This window comes from Globicephala melas, chromosome 12, assembly GCF_963455315.2.
Source record: "Globicephala melas chromosome 12, mGloMel1.2, whole genome shotgun sequence".
NCBI lineage: Eukaryota > Metazoa > Chordata > Mammalia > Artiodactyla > Delphinidae > Globicephala > Globicephala melas.
Genome location: NC_083325.1, coordinates 85,521,118 through 85,539,735, shown reverse-complemented (window position 1 = coordinate 85,539,735; position 18,618 = coordinate 85,521,118). Strand labels below are relative to the sequence as shown.

At 42.7% G+C, this 18,618-nt stretch overlaps 1 protein-coding gene across 1 annotated transcript; it reads left to right on the top strand.

The window, feature by feature from the left end:
- The first annotated feature begins 1,773 nt into the window (after nucleotides 1-1,773).
- Nucleotides 1,774-18,156, top strand: RSAD2 (radical S-adenosyl methionine domain containing 2). The gene is made up of 6 exons (XM_030844513.3): nucleotides 1,774-2,122; nucleotides 6,491-6,652; nucleotides 8,230-8,459; nucleotides 10,526-10,675; nucleotides 13,635-13,667; nucleotides 15,377-18,156. Exons 1-6 carry the CDS (start codon nucleotides 1,774-1,776, stop codon nucleotides 15,539-15,541), a joined length of 1,089 nt encoding a protein of 362 aa, XP_030700373.1. The 3' UTR covers nucleotides 15,542-18,156.
- Nucleotides 18,157-18,618: the final 462 nt, after the last annotated feature.

Sequence of the window (18,618 nt, the reverse complement as noted above, 5' to 3'; positions counted from 1 at the left end):
AGAGCCAAGACATGGAAGCAACCTAAATGTCCATCAACAGATGAATGGAAAAAGGAGGTGAGTGGGATGAATTGGGAGATTGGGACTGACATATATATATTACTGATACTATGTATAAAATAGATAACTAATGAGAACCTACTGTATAGCACAGGGAAATCTACTCAGTGCTCTGTGATGACCTAAATGGGAAGGAAATCCAAAAAAGAGGGGATATATGTATACATATAGCTGATTCACTTTGCTGTACAGTAGAAACTAACACAACATTGTAAAGCAACTATACTCCAATAAAAATTTTTAAAAATAAAAATAAAATAAAATAAATAAATGAATGTCTAAGACACACACAAAAAAGATGTGGTATATACATACAATGGAATACTACTCAGCCCTAAAAAGGAATGAAATAATGCCATTTGCAGCAACATGGATGGACTTATATATTATCATACTAAGTGAAATAAGTCAGACAGAGAAAGATAAATATCATATGATATCACTTATATGTATAATCTAAAATATGATACAAATGAACTTATTTACAAAACAGAAATAGACTCACAGACAGAAGAAAAAACATATGGTTTTCAAAGGGGGAAAGGCAGGGAGGGATAAATTGGAGTTTGGGATTAACAAATACACACTACTGTATATAAAATAGACAATCAACAAGGATCTACTGTATAGAACAGGGAACTATATTCAATATCTTGTAATAACCTATAATGGAAAAGAATCTGAAAAAGAGCAGATGGATATGTATAGGTGAACCACTTTGCAGACATCTAAAACTAACACAATGTTGTAAATCAACTAGACTTCAATTTTTAAAAAAAGGAAGCATCTTAGAAAAGCATCTGATTTTCCTATTGTCTATTAAAAAAGGTATAGAAATGCATAGACATGCAGGGAAACACAAGGTCTAAATTTGAATATGTAAAAATGCGTACATTAAGATAAATTACTAAAGAAAGATTCAGGCATCAGTGTCATTATGTGCCTATGCGTTTTTTTGTTTTTGTTTGTTTTTTTTTTTTCAGTATGTGGGCCTCTCACTGTTGTGGCCTCTCCCGTTGCGGAGCACAGGCTCCAGACGCGCAGGCTCAGCGGCCATGGCTCACGGGCCCAGCCGCTCCGCGGCATGTGGGATCTTCCCGGACCGGGGCACGAACCCGCGTCCCCTGCATCGGCAGGCGGACTCTCAACCACTGCGCCACCAGGGAAGCTCTGCCTATGTGTTTTGACTGTGATCTGAAAGGGGATGCTGAGGCTCACGGAGTAGGGTCTCATCCTCCAAGGGTCATTCATTCTTTTCACTATTTGGCTCTCCTAACGAACTCTTGCTGAGTGCCCCCAGGTGAAGGGTGCTGGAGTGGAAGCTTCTACATGTTATGTCATGCACAAGCAATGCAACAGCTACAGACGTGGCTAAGTCTCTGTCTAGTTCTACTGCTATCTGCTAGATGGAGATAGAGATTAGATAGCAACACCTTCTCCATCTGTATCCAGTTAGGAGGCTATTATTTATACCCCTATTATTTATAGACAGGGGGAAGCAGCGGGGCAGAGAAAGCAGATGTCAGTCTTAGCCTTGAGCCTTCAGTCTTGGCCCTGTTCCAACTTTCATTTTCATAAAGAGAGAAATCGAAACTTGTGCTCCGCTGAGAGTTAGTCAAGGAAGGTGTGTCCCTCCTCCCCGTGTGACAGGTTGCCGGGGCACATATAAAGTGAGCTTGCAGCTGCAGGGCGGCCTCAGGGAACCTGGCCACCATGTGGATGCTGGTACCCGTGTCATTCACTCTCAAGCTGCTGAGCGCCTTCGTGCAGCACCTGGGCTCCATGTGGAGCAGCCTGGGGACCCTGTTCCCCCGGCTCAGTACAGCATTCTGGCTGGCAGGGGGCCAGAAGAGCCAGCAGCAGCGGGGCAGGAGAAAACCAAGGAAGCCCAGCAGGGAAGACAAAGAGGACCGCGATCTGCCCATCATCCCCATCAGCGTAAATTATCACTTCACCCGCCAGTGCAATTACAAGTGTGGCTTCTGCTTCCACACGGCCAAAACGTCCTTCGTGCTGCCGCTGGCGGAGGCCAAGAGAGGCTTGCTGCTGCTGAAGGAAGCGGGTGAGTCCGGACCCAGTACGAGATCAGGGGCTCAGCTGGTACGTGGCTGGCTGACAGGAGGGGGCTGGGAGCGCGCATGGACTGGACGGCTCCCCCAGAATCCTAGCGGTTCCCACAGCACAGGGAGGATGCCCTCCCTCCAGAGGATGTGGAGGTGAATTTGGGGATGGGTGTCTAGGCCTTCCCAGCCCGCAGAGTCGGCTGACCTGGGTGTAAGTGGAGCAAACCCATCCTCCTGACGCTGCTAAGCTAAGCGAGCCGCGCCTGCACCTGCAGGGTCCCGGTCCGCCCAGCCCGCGGAGCGAGGCAGGTCGGGAAGGTCGTGCTGCACTCTGAGTCGGCCCGAAGCACTTGGCGTTTCCCAGAAACAGTTAATGAGGAAGGTTGCAAACAAATTCAGACACTTTGACTTAAGAAACGCGATAGCTGAATCTTTTATTTTGGATTATTTACCTGTTCTTACTATGAAACTTTAGAGAAACTATTTACGACTCAGACAAGCCAATGCCTTTGCTCTGGAGACTCTCACTCGGTGTCACCACGTCAGTAACTCGAAGGCATCTCAGAGAGACCCCAGCCTGTCCAGTTCTACGGTGACATCTTCCGCTCCAGGTCTGTCCTCCTGTCTTCCCTAGAGCAAGTTCAGCCACATGGCCAACTTTTTTCTCAACTTGCTTACCTTTTTTTTTTAGTAATTTATTTATTTAGTTTTGCTGTGTTACGTCTTCGCTTCTGTGCGAGGGCTTTCTCTAGTTGCGGCAAGCGGGGGCCCCTCTTCATCGCGGTGCGTGGGCCTCTCACTATCGCGGCCTCTCTTGTTGAGGAGCACGGGCTCCAGACGCGCAGCCTCAGTAGTTGTGGCTCACAGGCCTAGTTGCTCCGTGGCACGTGGGATCCTCCCAGACCAGGGCTTGAACCCGTGTCCCCTGCATTAGCAGGCAGATTCTCAACCACTGTGCCACCAGGGAAGCCCCAACTTGCTTGCCTTTTTTACGGACATGTAACATACATTTGCACAGACCTGCACACACCCAAGTAAACAGCACACAACTCTAGACAGAAAACAGCAGGGCACCCAAAGCGCACGCTCCCTTCAGCCCCTGCCCTTCCTGCCCAGGATAACCACTAGCTCTCACTCTAACACACACACTAGTTTTGCCGGATTTTGTGCTTGATATGGTGAGATCGTAGGCTTGCACTTTACTGGATCGGACTCATTTTGCTTCCCATACGCCTGCCCAGTCATCCACAGCTCATCCAATGCCTGACCCACCTTGCCGTTCCCATTGGGGTCTGGTTCAGGGTCTCATTATTTCTCACCAGGACTGCTGCAATTCATCTCATTGTCTCTGGGTCCCCTCTGAAAGCACGTTATCTTACTAAAATATATATTTTGATGGCTAACTCCCCCACTTAGCTCTCTTGCATGGCTTCCAAGCCCAAACTTGTCAGCACAGGCTTCAAGCTCAGTGTTGCCATCCTTCACCCCAATTCCTGAAGGGCCCCAAGCTGTGGACACATCATGTGACACAGTTCTCCCACAACACCTGCATCGTGGAGCCTGTGATCGCACTGTTCTCTCTTCCTGGAATGCTTGTCACCTCAGTCTCTGTTGGTGAACTTTCAAAGCTCCTTAGAATTATCCCTGGTCCTCGTCATGCAGAATGAATGCCCTCTCACCTTCCTTTGTGATCCCATGGCATTTGTTACAAATGCATGTATTATAGCATGTTTTATTTATTTTATTTTTTTACTTGAATGAAAGATTCTTTAAATCCTATAATGCTTCACAGTTTTCAAAAGTTTCACACACATGATTTCATATAATCCTAATTATAACCCTTTTTCTCCCTAGCCCTATCTTGCCCCTCCCCACTTCCCTCTCCCCACTGGTAACCACTAGTTTGTTCTCTATATCTGTGAGTTTGATTCTTTTTTGTTTTATTCACTAGTTTGTTGTGTTATTTTAGATTCCACACATAAATGATATTATACAATATTTGTCTGACTTATTTCACTTAACCTAATGCCCTCCAAGTCCATCCATGTTGCTGCAAATGGCAAAATGTCATTATTTTTTATGGCTGAGTAGTATTCCTTTGTGTATATATACCACATCTCCTTTATCCATTCGTCTATTGATGGACACTTTTAAAAAAATGTAAAAGCTTTTGCACAGCAAAGAAAACCATTGACAAAATGAAAAGACAACCTATTGAGTGGGAGAAGATATTTGCACATGATATGACCAATAGAGGGTTAATAGCCAACATACATAAATAGCTGAGACAACTGAACATCAAAAAACAAACAACCCAGTTAAAAAATGGGCAGAACTGAATAGAAATTTTCCAAAGAAGAAATGCAGATGGCCAACAGGCACTTGAAAAGATGCTCAACACCACTAATCATCTGGGAAATGCAAATCAAAACCACAATGAGGTATTACCTCACACCAGTCAGAATAGCCATCATCAAAAAGTCCACAAATAACAAATGCTGGAGAAGGTGTGGAGACAAGGGAACCCTCGTACACTGTTGGTGGGAATGTAAATTGGTACAGACACTGTGGAGAACAGTATGGAGGTTCCTTAAAAAACTAAAAATAGAATTACCATATGACCCAACAATTTCACTTCTGGATATATATCAGAAAGAAGTAAAAACACTAATTTGAAGAGATACATGCACCCCAATGTTCACAGCAGCATTACTTACATTGCCAAGGTATGGAAGCAACCTAAGTGCCTACTGCAGCATATTTAAAATTGTGCTCTTGTGTTTTGTTTTTAATATCTGGGTCCCCAAAGAGTTTGCGTTCCAAGGTTGAAACCTAGCATCCTGCTTATCTTGCTGCCTAGCAAAGTATCTAGAAGGTAATAGGAATCTAATGAATGTTTTTGAATGGATGAATTAGTGCATGAATGAACAAATGAAGAGAGGTCTGGGGTTATGGAACAAACTTAGCCTCTTGATTCACACGGCCAGGATTTGAGTTCCTGTTCCAGCACTTAAACAATGTGTCAAGACATTTAACTTTCTGAATATCAGTTTAATATTCTTTAAAATACAGACAATATTGATAACTCATATATCAACCTTAAAAAGTTGTTACGAGGCACAAATAAATAAATGCTCATATGTTTTTTAATAGAGTATAAACAATTACAGTTATAATTAATACTTTTATATCATGACCTCTCAGTTTTAAGTAAATAAAACCAAAGTTAGTTAAAATGGTTAAGGTATAGTATGGGTGATGTGTCCTGTAAGTAAGATTTCTGGCAAATAGAGGAAAATCTATTTTGGTAGCTATTAAAATTTTAAATTTATTTTTAAATTTAAACAATAAAAGTACATTACATTTAAAATTACTGCTCTGGCTGCAGATGCTTCTAAAATATATTATTTACTTCTTTGGCTTTTTTTTTTTTTTTTTTTTTTTTGGCTGAGTTGGGTCTTTGTTGCTGCGCGCGGGCTTTCTCTAGTTGCAGCGAGGGGGGCTACTCTTCATTGCGCTGCCCAGGCTTCTCATTGCGGTGGCTTCTCTTGTTGTGGAGCACAGGCTCTAGGTGTGTGGGCTCAGTAGCTGTGGTGCACGGGCTCAGTTGCTCTGCGGTATCTGGGATCTTCCCAGACAAGGGCTCGAACCCTTGTCCCCTGAACTGGCAGGTAGATTCTTAACCACTGCGTCACCAGGGAAGCCCACGTCTTCGGCTTTTGAACAGAGCGGACTGAATAGAACTCAAGCATTATGAGCATCAGCTATTGATCCGTGTGCCGTGACAGGATGGCTTGTAGGTTGGCACCACTGTGAATTAATTGCTCCTCGTCTAAGCTCTTAGCAACAACTCTACATCCTGTTCGTTCAGTTTTCTCATTCTTTCATCACCTCTGACTTAATCCTCAAACTCCTCACGGGCTACACCACTGGCCAATGCACTGTTTCACTTTCTCTAGTTATCTGCCCCTATCTAACCACACTTTTAGGGGATCGTATTTTTATTGGATAATAATGCTCATCGTACAAGCCACCTCCTAGCATGTTAGCGTATAAATAGTGAGGTGTTATAATTTACCACTGCCCCATTGTAGAAACATCTGAGAGTAAAAGAGGGTGCTAGAAAAAACTAACTGATGAGATTTGGTCCTCCATAAACCGGGACTGTCCTGGGAAAGCTAGGATGGAGGGCGACCCCGCACACTTAGAAAGACCAAAGGCTTTGGAGCTTGGGCGTACGTCCTAGTGCCACTTTTCTCTCATCTCATTCTATTACACTGAGAATATACTACTTTTGCCATTAAAATAATAATGGATGTTGGTGAAGTGGAAAACTAGAAGGAAAAGCCGTGCTCTGTCTGTCCCAGGTATGGAAAAGATCAACTTCTCCGGTGGGGAGCCATTCCTCCACGACCGGGGCAGATACCTTGGCCAGCTGGTGAAGTTCTGCAAACAGGAGCTGCAACTGCCCAGCGTGAGCATAGTGAGCAACGGGAGCCTGATCCGGGAGAGGTGGTTCCAGAACTACGGTGAGAGCCTCACGTGGCACGGGACGGCCGCCTCTGTCACGGTCTGTTGCTCTATTTCCCTCCATCCCGGGCTTTTGGCCAGGCCTGCTGGGAATCCAAAGGGAGGAAGAAACAAGTGGGCTTACTCTAATCTCTTTTCAAGCTGGTAGGGCTCTAAGTCAACAAGTATGGCAAGGCAGATAGCAGAACAGACTAGCCCCAGAACTCTTCTGTCCATTATCAGCGTAGCTAGTTTTAGCTGAGCCGCTAGTGGGGAGAATGAACGCAGTGTGCAGTTTTGCAAGCCCTGACCTTATCGTTTGCTATTCATGTTTAATTTTTAAAGTATTTTCGGAAATAACTCTATTTTAGTAGTCTCGTGTACAAATTAAGCGATTAGACTAGAACAGTCGTTCTCACCTTTGGCTGCATATGTGGCTACTGAGGAACTTTATAAAATATCTGTACTGGGACTGGACTCCAGACTAATTATATCAGAGCCTCGTGGTATGTGGACAGGCCAAGTTGGGGTGCTCCGAGGGATTCCACTATACGACCCAGGGTTACGAACCCCTGGTCCTAAGACTGGGAAGCTAAGTTTTACATAGATGTTAATATTCAGAGAGCAGTACCTGGAATTTAGGAGGCACTTGAAAAATGTTAGCTATTATTACGACTATCATTTTGGGAAACAGTTCTAACTGAACTCTTAGAGTGTGCTTTGCTTTGTGTAAGTTGTTTGAGCCTTGAAATCATCCAAAGGGTAGTTGCACTTGTGATCTGTTGAGGACACTCACAGGAGATCTCTGATAAAATCCTCCTTCCAAGATGATGAAGAACTGGATGTGGATCTGCGTGTGGATGTGGGTAGAACAGCCCACCTGAGGAAGGTTAACAGGAAGACCACAGGGCAATGAGTCAACATCAAAATGACCGTGAAGGGAGTCACTCAGTGAAAGAGGGGGTTCAGAAGTTCAAAAGTAAGCTTTGGGAACCAGATTCAGAGCAATAAGACAGGGTTAGGGAGCTGTGTGATTAGAGAAGAACTGGTTGGGTTTGCTGTCTGTGTCCCCAGGGCAGCGTGCTCTCTCCGGGATGGGCTCTACATGCTGTCAATATGGTGTAAAGAGTAGGGACCAGGAGGGTTGCTGCACCTTTGGGTCAAAAGCTCAAATGTTGTACGGGAGAGGTGGTGCCAATTAGTGAATTCGGAAGTGCCTAAGAAAAAGGATCATTAGCGATAGGGAGACAAAAAGAAAGTGTAAGGATTATTAATAGCGGACACGCGGACAGTCATTTATGAACTTCCGTTGATCCTGGTCCTATATGGGAGTTCAAGGTTAGTGCTGCCATATGCTCAAATTATTAAAGATACACCATCAGTCTACATTCTGTGTTAAATCTATCCCCCCCAAAATAGTTGCAAACAGCTTGAAATATTTTTAGATGTCTGGAGGAACAAACAAAACGTTATGTCTACCTATCTACCTACCTATGTCTACCTATGGTCCGTAAGACTCCAATTCTCCACCTCTGGCTTAAAGGCCTGTGTCTGCATCCTTGGATGGAAAAGCCTAATGGTGACGGTTTTCCCTCAGGGGAATATTTGGACATTCTCGCCATCTCCTGCGACAGCTTTGACGAGCAGGTCAATGTCCTTATTGGCCGTGGTCAAGGAAACAAGAACCACGTGGAAAATCTCCAAAAATTGAGGACGTGGTGCCAAGATTACAGAGTGGCCTTCAAGATAAATTCTGTCATCAATCGATACAATGTGGACGAGGACATGACGGAACAGATTAAAGCCCTGAACCCCATCCGCTGGAAGGTACATACCGAGTCGCTTTTGCTGGTTGTAATTAAGAGAATGGTCAGGAGAGACTTGCTTCGGCAAAACCCGAAATGAGAAGGATACAGAGAACTATGGACTCAGAGAGCCAGTTGGGAAAGCAGGCCCTTGGTCCTTCTTTCAGCTCTGCTAAACGTTAACTACTTACATTCTCTTGGCCTCCATTTCCCCCTTATAACTGATTTCCTTCTGGGAAATTGTGAAAGTAAATATAAAAGAAAATGAGAAGTGCTTGGAGATATTCTGAAGAATATGTTCATAGGAAGTCTAACTCTTATGTGTTTATTAAAATAATAAGACTGATTTGTCTTAAAAACTCTTGGCCTATTTATAAATGGGTATGTGTTCTTCATAAATTCTGTTAGTTCATTTTTCATAGCATTATTAGAAGCTTTTGGGAGAAAGGCCATCCCCAAGTGGTAGCAAAATTCATTCCCAAGATTCATTCACCCAGATGTGTGCTTTAGGACTTAGTCCCACTCTCAGCTACTAAAAAGTCTAAGGTTCAAATACTCGTAAGCCAGTTCACAGTGACTTACAGCACCCACCATGCACAGATGCTTACAAAGAATTATAAACTGAAGGTTTCTGCCCCTGGCTGTTCTTCAGAATGAACTCAGGGAACTGTTTCAAATCAGCTTCTTGGGCCTCATCCTATACCCACTATCCTGAAACAGATTAGCAGGAGGGTTTATGTGAATATGTATTCTTAACAAGCTGCCCCGATGATTACTATGCAGGTATCCAAAATCTGTGCCTGAACCCCAGACTAATGCAACTAAAGATAAGATGTAGAATTCAATTCTAGCAAGTAAAAGAGTTAAAGAAAACTCTTGTAATATAAAGCTATGTGTGCTGGGATAATGTGGCAGGGTGAAACAGGCAAGCTTTATTTCTGCCAAAGAGCCAGGAAGACTTCGTGTAAGAGGAGGTATTTGGCTCCTGCTTGGACAGAGGGATAGAATTTCCACAGGTAGAGAAGACCTAGGGAAGGAATTCCTGTCTAGACACCAAGAAAACCTTTCCTATCAAAGCTGCCTGGGATGTGCTGTTAATCCCACGTTAGCATTCAGAGAAGGGTTGTGGAGATGGGAAAGGGATTAATGTATTATTTTCCTGAGGTTATCCTGTAACATGTGGAAATGGGTTATGGGAAACAAGAAATGTTTCTTACTTTAAAAAGTTTTAATTTGTATGTTGAACTTGATGTTTGGTTATATATGTAGGTAAGCTGGAATATCAGCCACTCTCCCAGGTCCAGGAGGAACTGAAAACAGCTACAGAAACAGGGGTGATGGGAGGACCCCAGGCTATGGCCCACTGTGTGGAGGCGTCAGAGGAGAGCCAGAGGGCTAAGCTCCAAGCTCTTAGATTTCCCTTCTAGAGCCCCCTGCCAGTCATCACTCATGTACTATACTTATATATTATAAATACATATTATATATATTTTTTCTCATAGCTTTGGTTTGCTCATGGCTCCTTGTCACTTCTTCTCTATCTCTTTTCTCCAATCTTTCGACCCCTACTCTGGCTTCCACTTGCCTGATTCACTCCAGAATTGCCTTTTCAAAATTCTGACTTTTTTGGAGGGAGAGGATTAGCTGCTGTCCATTTAGAAAACAGTTTTTGCATCAGATCACTGAGGTCTGCAGGATGCAAATTGATGTAAACCTGGATCAGGTGTCAACTGTTATGCAATTGCTCACGTGGTTCAGAACCTGGTCCTCCAGGCAGCCTCCTCCGCGGGAGGCCCTGGGCTTGCAGGCAACCATTATTTTGTAGTCTGAAAGTATTAGGTTATAAGACTAGATCAAATGTAATCTAGACCAGTTTTTAAAAAATTATATTTTGGGAATGTTTGGGCTTCTAGTACCATATCCCTAAATTTCAGGGCATGTTCTCATTTCCCCAGAGCAGTGTCTTTCTAGAATGTTCCCTAGTTGGAGGAGTCTTCTTTGCTCAGGAGAGGTTCAGGGAGAAATGAGATTTGGGGCAAAAAGAGATGGAAAGCTCTTCACAAAGTCAACACCACACTTGTGTTTCAGGTCTTCCAATGCCTCATAATTGAAGGTGAGAATTCTGGAGAAGATGCTCTGAGAGAAGCAGAACCGTTCGTGATAAGTGATGAAGAGTTTGAAGCGTTCTTGGACCGCCACAAAGACGTGCCCTGCCTGGTGCCCGAGTCTAACCAGAAGGTTGTATGAAGCAAATGTTGTTTTGTTCCCCATCACACATTTAGCTCCAAACAGGAAAGTGTCTCCACCAAGGGCTGCACACACTGCGGCTTTGGAGGGTTTGCGTGGAGAGATGGGAGTAGTCTCAGGGCTGAGGTGGAAGTTTCACTAGATCTTTAGGTTTCCAATGTGAAAAACTGGATCCATCCTGTCAGTCCAAGTGTATGTATCATGTAATTTAAACAGTGTCAGCCAAAGCACGTCTACAGTTTGGAGCTTCCAGGTGTTATCAGAGACAGAGTAAATAATCAGTGTGTTCTCAGAAGCTAAAGAAAAAAAAGAACTTATTCAAAGCTACATTACTGCAGTGTTAGGGACAGGAATAAAAAATTGAAAGTAGCCTGATATTCAACTTACAGAGAACAGGTAAGCTCATGTTCCCTGTATGGAATGTTATACTGACTATATAACCTATTTCAAAGAATATTAGGGAACAAGGATAAATTTGCATGATATGATATTAGGTACAAATGAAGAACTATAGGCAAAATTCATTTGACCTTTAATCCTAATGTGCAAAAAAGGTGTGTATGTACACGTCCCATGGTCATCTTGGGATAATGGGATTATCAGTCATTTTTGTTTACCTTGATAACTGTTTGGACTTTAAATTTTTCTAAAATAGGTAGTTTTATTATTTTTAAAGTATTTTAAAATCAAAAGCTTTCCCCATCTTCCGCCAAAGAATCTCTCCCTCATATGCTTACATCATATTAGAAATTTGAGAACAAGGATTCATTCCTTATACTTCAGAGTAATGTTGACCAGAGTACGAATAAGAAAATTCCTGAATGGGGTCAGAGCAGCTTTTGAAAAGAAGCCAGAGAACAGAGGAGAATATTCATATCTCTACACTATTTTATTTGACTTTTTAAAATTTGTCTTAATTACACAGGTAATGTGAGATCAAAGAAAATATGTCATAAATTACTGCTTTTTGAGCACTTCACAGAGGCTTCATGAGCCAGAAATATTACCCCCATTTTAGAAACTCTGAGGCTGGGTCATAGGGTTAACTGACCTCACCTACATGACAGAAAGAGTTAGCTGACCTCACTCATGTCAGAGGTAAAGTGAGCTGATCTCACCTACATGAGAGGCGTGGTTAGCTGACCTCATCTGTGTCAGAGGTACAGTGAACTGACCTCATCTATGTCAGAGGTATATTAACTGACATCATCTGTGTCAGAGGTGAAGTTAGCTGACCTCGCCTGTGACAGAGGTAGAGTTAGCTGACCTAACCCATGTCAGAGGCAGAGTTAACTCACCTCCCTTAGAGCCCAGCAAGGGACAAACTGGGGTTTGGATAACTCCAAAGCCTGAGAAGCTTACTAGTCAGTTCATTTCAAACTTCATTGTACAGACACCGCCCCCCCCCCTCCCCAGGCAGGGTCTTGCTAAAATGCAGATTTAGAGTCCGCAGGGTTGGGGAAGTTATTGAGAGGAGGTGACCACTATTTGACCCAGAGCTGGACTGGGGCAAGTGGAGGCTCCTGACCCCTCCTCTGTCTTCAGGATGTACACTCCCACGGTGAGACCATCTGGATGGCACATGTGACTGAACCCAGCTCAGGCTTCTCTATAAACTTTTAAGACGAGCAGAGGGTGCTGAGGTCTTCTTGTCTTGCAGGTCACCCAAGACAAGCTTTGTGTGTCGGTTCCCTTGCTTTGGTGAGGTCAGTTCACTTCACCTCTGACATAGAAGTCAGCGAACCCTGCCTCTCATGTAGGTGAGGTCAGCTAACTAAACCTGACAGAGGTGAGGTCAGCTAACTATATCTCTGACATAGGTGAGCTCAGCTAACTTTACCTCCAATGTAGGTGAGGTCAGCTAACCATGCCTCTTATGTAGATGAGGTCGGTGAACTCTGCCTCTGACATAGGTGGGGTCAGCTCACTTTACCTCTGACGTGGGTAAGGTTTCACTCAGGGAACTCCCAAGTTTGCAAACCAGCAAGCAGGTCTGAAGTGGACCCATGATTCAGCATTTTAACCAGCTCCCAGGTGATGCTGATGCCTGGCCCACCTCCAGACATTCAGGAACAAGGTCTCGAACTGGCCATGCACAGGAGGAATTGGCAAACCACAGCCTGTGGGACAAACCCAGAATGCAAGCCAAGAACGGTTGGAAAAAAAATCAGAACAAGAATGACATCTGTGACTCATGAAAAGTATACGAAATGCAAGTTCAAGGTCGATAAGGAAGGTTTCAGTGGAACACAGCGATGCTTCCTCTCTAAGCATTGTCCACAGTGGCTTTCAGTTGCCACAGAGACCACATGGTCTACCAGGCTGAAAATATTTACTCTCTGGCCCTTTACAGAAAAATGTTTGCAGACTCCTACCTAGATGGGGTACGTATAGAGGGTATACCTTCCTATGAGAGTGTAGGCACACTCTCTATATACCTATAGAAGGCATAACTAGTTACAAGTAATGTAAGTAATATTAAAATCCTCAGATAAGCTTCCAGGTAATAGCATTAAAGGGATTCTGCTTTATTCACTGAAAAGGGGGTCCATCAGAGGCATGGCAGACACAGGGAATATTGAACAATGAAGGACAGGGTTCCCCAGAGCTAGAGGAAATGGGGAAATTAGCCTGGGGTTTTCACTGTCAGAGGAGCTTTCAGAGTGGCATGTGACCCTTCCAGCATGGGACAGAAGCCAGCCTGCTAGAATCTGCTAGAATCCGAATGGACACAAACAGATGGCTCGGAGATGGGTGTTAGGTGGGTATGGGGCACTGGCAGATGGCTCACCTTGTAAGGGACGCATCTAAAGACACTCAAGAGATGTAAGAAATGTGGCCTCCAGAAATAATAAAGCACAAACGCACAAACGCGGTAAGACAGGCAGTTGAGCATACGTACTGAAAAATATGCTCGAGACTAAATTGGTATGTGATTTCTGCTTTGCAGATGAGAGACTCCTACCTTATTCTGGATGAATATGTGAGTATGTCTAATGCATTATAAAATGATCCCTTAAAAATTCATTAAGCGGCAAGGTCAGGATTGAGTTATAATCAGCATAACCATTTAGTCCATATTCATTCTTTCTGGCCAGCATTTCATGTTTTTATTGTCACTGACTAACATTAGTATTATAGAGCCCTTACTTCGCTGTGTCCATCTCTGAGCTAAGGGGGTGGGCAGGCAATGGCGTGAATCTGGTCCCAGTGTTTGCACACACCCGCACTCGAGGGTCTTTTCCCTATGCCTATGGATCCACGGATGTCGCACGGAGCTGACATCACACAAAGCAGTGTCCTTTGTTACGCCATCTTCGGCTGGGTTCTCTGGTCAAGGGGCACCCAGGGATCTTTGCAGGAAGGACACGTCACACTTGACGTTATTGCCTTTAATACCTCAGATGCTGCCAGCTTGTCCTCTGACAGATAGCTCTTGGCTTTGGAGAGAAGAGGTTACAGTTCCTCTCCAAAAGCCACTGGTACCTTCCTACCCCACTGCCTTCCAAAGGAAGAGATATGCCATCATTCTCCAAACTGAAAAACAAATCACTTCTCCCTTTCCTTGTGTCTTTTTCTTTTCTTTTTCTGTCCCAATTCATAAACTTTTGCCAATATTTCTAGCACTGGACAAATAATTCCATTCAAAGATCTGTTTTTAAGAAATGAGCTCCAATGAGAACCATGGCTTTTCTATATTTAAACTGAATTTGGTGTTTCGAGAAATGCTTACTGTGACTTTTGATGTTTTATTATTTTCAAGTTAAATAGTGATGATTCACAGTCATTCATTTGTTGTCAACATGTGCTTTCTTTAAGGAGCAGAGGGGAAAAGGTGGTAACACAAATGTTCAGTTAATGGGTGCAAGGTAGAGAGGAAAAGTCAAACAGAATTTATTTTTGGAGTACCATGACTGGCTGGGGATTTTGACCAATGTTCCTCCACAAACTCTCTGGTTTCTGTACAGTTGGAATAAATAGAGTAGGAGCAAAATTTACTTTTGGCAATCTAAGAACATTTTGATTCAACAAGTGTTACTACAAAATGCTGTGTGCCATGGTAGGTCACAGAGGTGTGAAGATCTGGTTCCTGTCTGTAAGATGCTTAATCTAGGATAAAAACCAAGACCCTTAGCAGGGCATGTGCTACTCTTCTTGATGTGGGACCTGCCCGCCTCTGTATCACCTTTCTTACCATGCTATCTCCCTTTCGTAAAAGAAGCTTTTACACTTTTTTTTTATTTACACTTTTTTTTTTTTAAATTCCTGCACACACAGTTTTCACTCCAGGAATATCATCTACCTGAAATTTCCCAAACTCACAGTACTGTTTCACGCTTCTGGGCTTTTACGATATTGTTCTCTCTAGTTTACAATTTCAAAACATAACTTAGACGGCAGCACTTTTTGGAAACCTTTCCTGATTACCCCGCCCCCCAGTGGAGGGACAGGCATGTGTATATAATTCTGTTTATCGTGCCCTTACCTGGTCTCAGGTGTTCACGTGGGTGATGGGAGCTGGTTGAGTACAGAGATGATGTCCCCAGAGTTCAACGTCCCCAGTGAAGCATCTGGTTCACAGCTCTCCACAAACATCTGTTGAAATGATTGGAACATCAAAAGTCATTTTGAGTTGATCCCCCAAATTGAGTTTAACAGGAAATATCCCAATTTCTGTCATGAATTTCCTAGATGCGCTTCGTGAACTGCAGAAACGGGCGGAAGGATCCTTCCACGTCCATCCTGGATGTTGGCGTAGAAGAAGCTATAAAATTCAGCGGCTTTGATGAAAAGATGTTTCTCAAGCGAGGAGGGAAATACGTATGGAGCAAGGCGGACCTGAAGCTGGACTGGTAAAGCTGAAGGCTGAACAACCTTCAGCCCATCTGTGGGGACCGCCCTGGCGCTCAGCGCGTGGCTGCCCTGCTTCCCGTAGGCACTGCCAGCGGCCCCAAATTCGATTTTCAGTCGTACGTGGAATCTGATTGCCTGTGGTAACTGAACAGATAAATAACTGGGAAAATTGAAATCCTTAGAACATGCAAGACCATTAACTTTAGTTAATTAGCTTATTATGGATTTAATTTTTGAGTAGTATTTACTGACTCCTGTATTTCCATTTTGAAGTTATTTTTCTAGTCCTTTCATTTGACAGTTATTTTCCCATATGGAAAAATTACAAATTATCTCCCCCGATTATTTCTGCTTGCGGTGAGGCTCTTTCCTTTTCGGCCTTTATATCACTGCAATCTTGGACTTTTTACCCAGAAGTTTAGAAATAGTCCATACATGTTTCCAAGAATAAGAAATGCTCATCTTACCAGGCTTTGATAAGTACCTAGAAGGAGATAACTCCCCTCCCCGGGGCTCTGCATGGCCCTGACCCACGCCGACTATTCCAGGAATGTGAGTGATCTCTGCTGCTCCCCTTTCTCTTCCAAGATTCTTAACAAAACCAAGGTGTGCTTTAAATTTAGTGAGGAAGTTGACATGGGGTCAGGGCTTGGGTTGCTGTGTGAATCTGCTGAGTCTGTCAGGCAACAGCATATGAGTTTACTTGCTTGGTTGTCCCCGTGTCCCTGAAAAGCGACACGTTCCTGGACTGGCATGAACTCATCTGCAAAAGCAGCAGGCAAAGGTGGAGCAAAGGGTGTGGCGAAGAGTGTAGGATGAACCAGAATTTTCTGTAAATGAAGCTGTGGCACAATATAATATTTCCCATTTAACTCTGAATCACTTGGAATAAGAATGTAATCTAGGTCAATATAAGATCCAGAGCCTTCCTTTGCTAGGCTAAGAAAGAGCTTGAGGGAAAATGTCACTGAATTGGGACAAGAAAAAAAAAATTCTCCTCTTGGAAATACCACATTCAGTTTGTTCATGCAACCTAGACAATATACCATTTCCTGGGAAATAATAAGTTCCTATCACTGTTTTACAAAAGCAAAATCATGGACAATTTTTTGCTCAAAGAACTCTTGTAATCCAGCTGCAGTTCCAGAGTTGGCCACTAGGTGGCATTTAAACGTTGCCTGATTCTGCTATGCAGCCATGCAGAAATTCCGCTTCAGAATCTTTTTTCAACACTTTTTGAAAGTGGTTTATGTGATTTTTTTTTTCCCAGAAAAGATATTCCTACTTCAAATTTTAAATCACTGTAATTCAACTGAAATATGTTTGTGTGTCTTCTGTGATAGAATTGTTGTCATGTATTTTCCATTTTATTTTATGTTTTTAAGAAAAAAAAAAGAATTAGAAAGTTTTTTTCCTCTGTGGGTCTTGATAGTATCTAAACCATGACGACCTTAATATAATCAGATAACCATAAAACAGGTTTTTTGTTTCTTACTTAACATGAGTTTACTTTGCTGACCATTACATTATTCCACAGAGAAAGGGCACATATGTGAAAGCACAGAAGACATTGTGTGGTATCCAGTAGATGCTCAATTATTATAATCTGAAACAAAATCTGAATCTGAAGCCCAAATCCTCTGAGTTGAAGTGAATTTCTCTCGAGTTGAAGGAAACTGCATTTCTCTTTCCCCAAAGGGAAGTATAAAACAAAACATTACACTTGAGAAAAAAAAAAAAAAAAAACATATATATATAAAGAGAAAAAAACAAAAAAATAAAATACAAAAATGAACAAAAATCAGAAAAAAAGAAAAACAAATAAGCTATTTTAAATGCACTTTCCAGCTGTTTTTACACCACAACCCCCTTTCTTATGCACTGAGAGAATTTTCAAAGCCTTCATGTTTAAAATATTCAAATGTTCATTTTTCTTAAGTGGGAGAAGTCAGGACATTTATCATTAGAGTAAAATTCAAGTTTGGATTATATAACATTTTGCTTTATAGTTTCAGTTTTTAAATATGTGTATTAGCTTTGTGAGACATATTCCTTTTTATTAGGAAAATAAAAGGTAATTTAAGTGAGGTGTCTCAATTTAAGTGTTAAAGGCAAGTATTCTGTGGTGCTTTCAATTATTGCTTAGTTTGGCTTGTGATACTATGAATGGAATTTTGTCTTAAGAAACCTAGAAAGATCAGACATTAGTAGCAGCGTACTGGTTTAGAAAGGATGAACCATCTCTGTTATTTAGTGATAAATGCTATGAAAGTTGCCTGTTTAAGTTTGAAGATGAATGAGATCATTTGGCTGAATCATCTGAAATGTCAGCTCTTATTCTATGACAATCTGGAGTTGGGAGTCTAACTGTTGGATCAGTAACGAGAATCATGATACTAAAACAGGCGGACAAATTCTCAATGAGGCTCCAGCAGGCAATAATTCATCCCGTAGGCTGCTCTTCTGTTGAAAGGACTGTTTCATTCACTGCGATTCGTTGAAGACTAATCATGCAATAAGATTTTAAGGTTTTTTCTTGAGTATATTTAAGACATTCTTAATTTTAGAGAAATATATGTAAATATGTATATTTTTTCTCCATATATGATGCTCTTGACTACTGGTCTGTTGTATTGTAAGATGTTATAATACATTAAAGTATTTTTTTGTACATTACCTTCACTTTCAGTGGGTCAATGTAATGAAGTCTCTCCTTGGTGTGTGTTTTAAAGTAATTACATGCTTTTACAAACCACCCTCGCTAAAGGCAAGCTTCTTGATAAGCAAGAAGCTTATCAATAATTAATAAGCACATCTCAACCAACCCACTGGGCAACAAGATGGAGCAGAGGTGAGCCCCTGGGGAAAAAACTCCTTGTGTTCTAAAATAAAAGCCAGCCTCTTGGGGGCCCAGTGTCCAAAACTTGATCCCTTCTGAAGGAATGAATTCCTGCAGACAGGCAGCAGGAATAGTACCAGCCCAGGGTACGAGTGGTCGTAGAACCACCATTCTGAGTGTGACCTGGTCAGCAGTCCAAAGGGCAGGCGTCTGGCACCCTGGAGTCCAAGGACGTGCAGAG

Excerpts from the sequence above, each read along its gene's own strand:
- RSAD2 (XM_030844513.3), top strand. The coding sequence starts at position 1,774 with ATGTGGATGCTGGTACCCGTGTCATTCACTCTCAAGCTGCTGAGCGCC. Across the intron at positions 6,653-8,229 it reads GAGGTGGTTCCAGAACTACG|GGGAATATTTGGACATTCTC; the intron begins GTGAGAGCCTCA and ends GTTTTCCCTCAG. Across the intron at positions 13,668-15,376 it reads ACCTTATTCTGGATGAATAT|ATGCGCTTCGTGAACTGCAG; the intron begins GTGAGTATGTCT and ends TGAATTTCCTAG.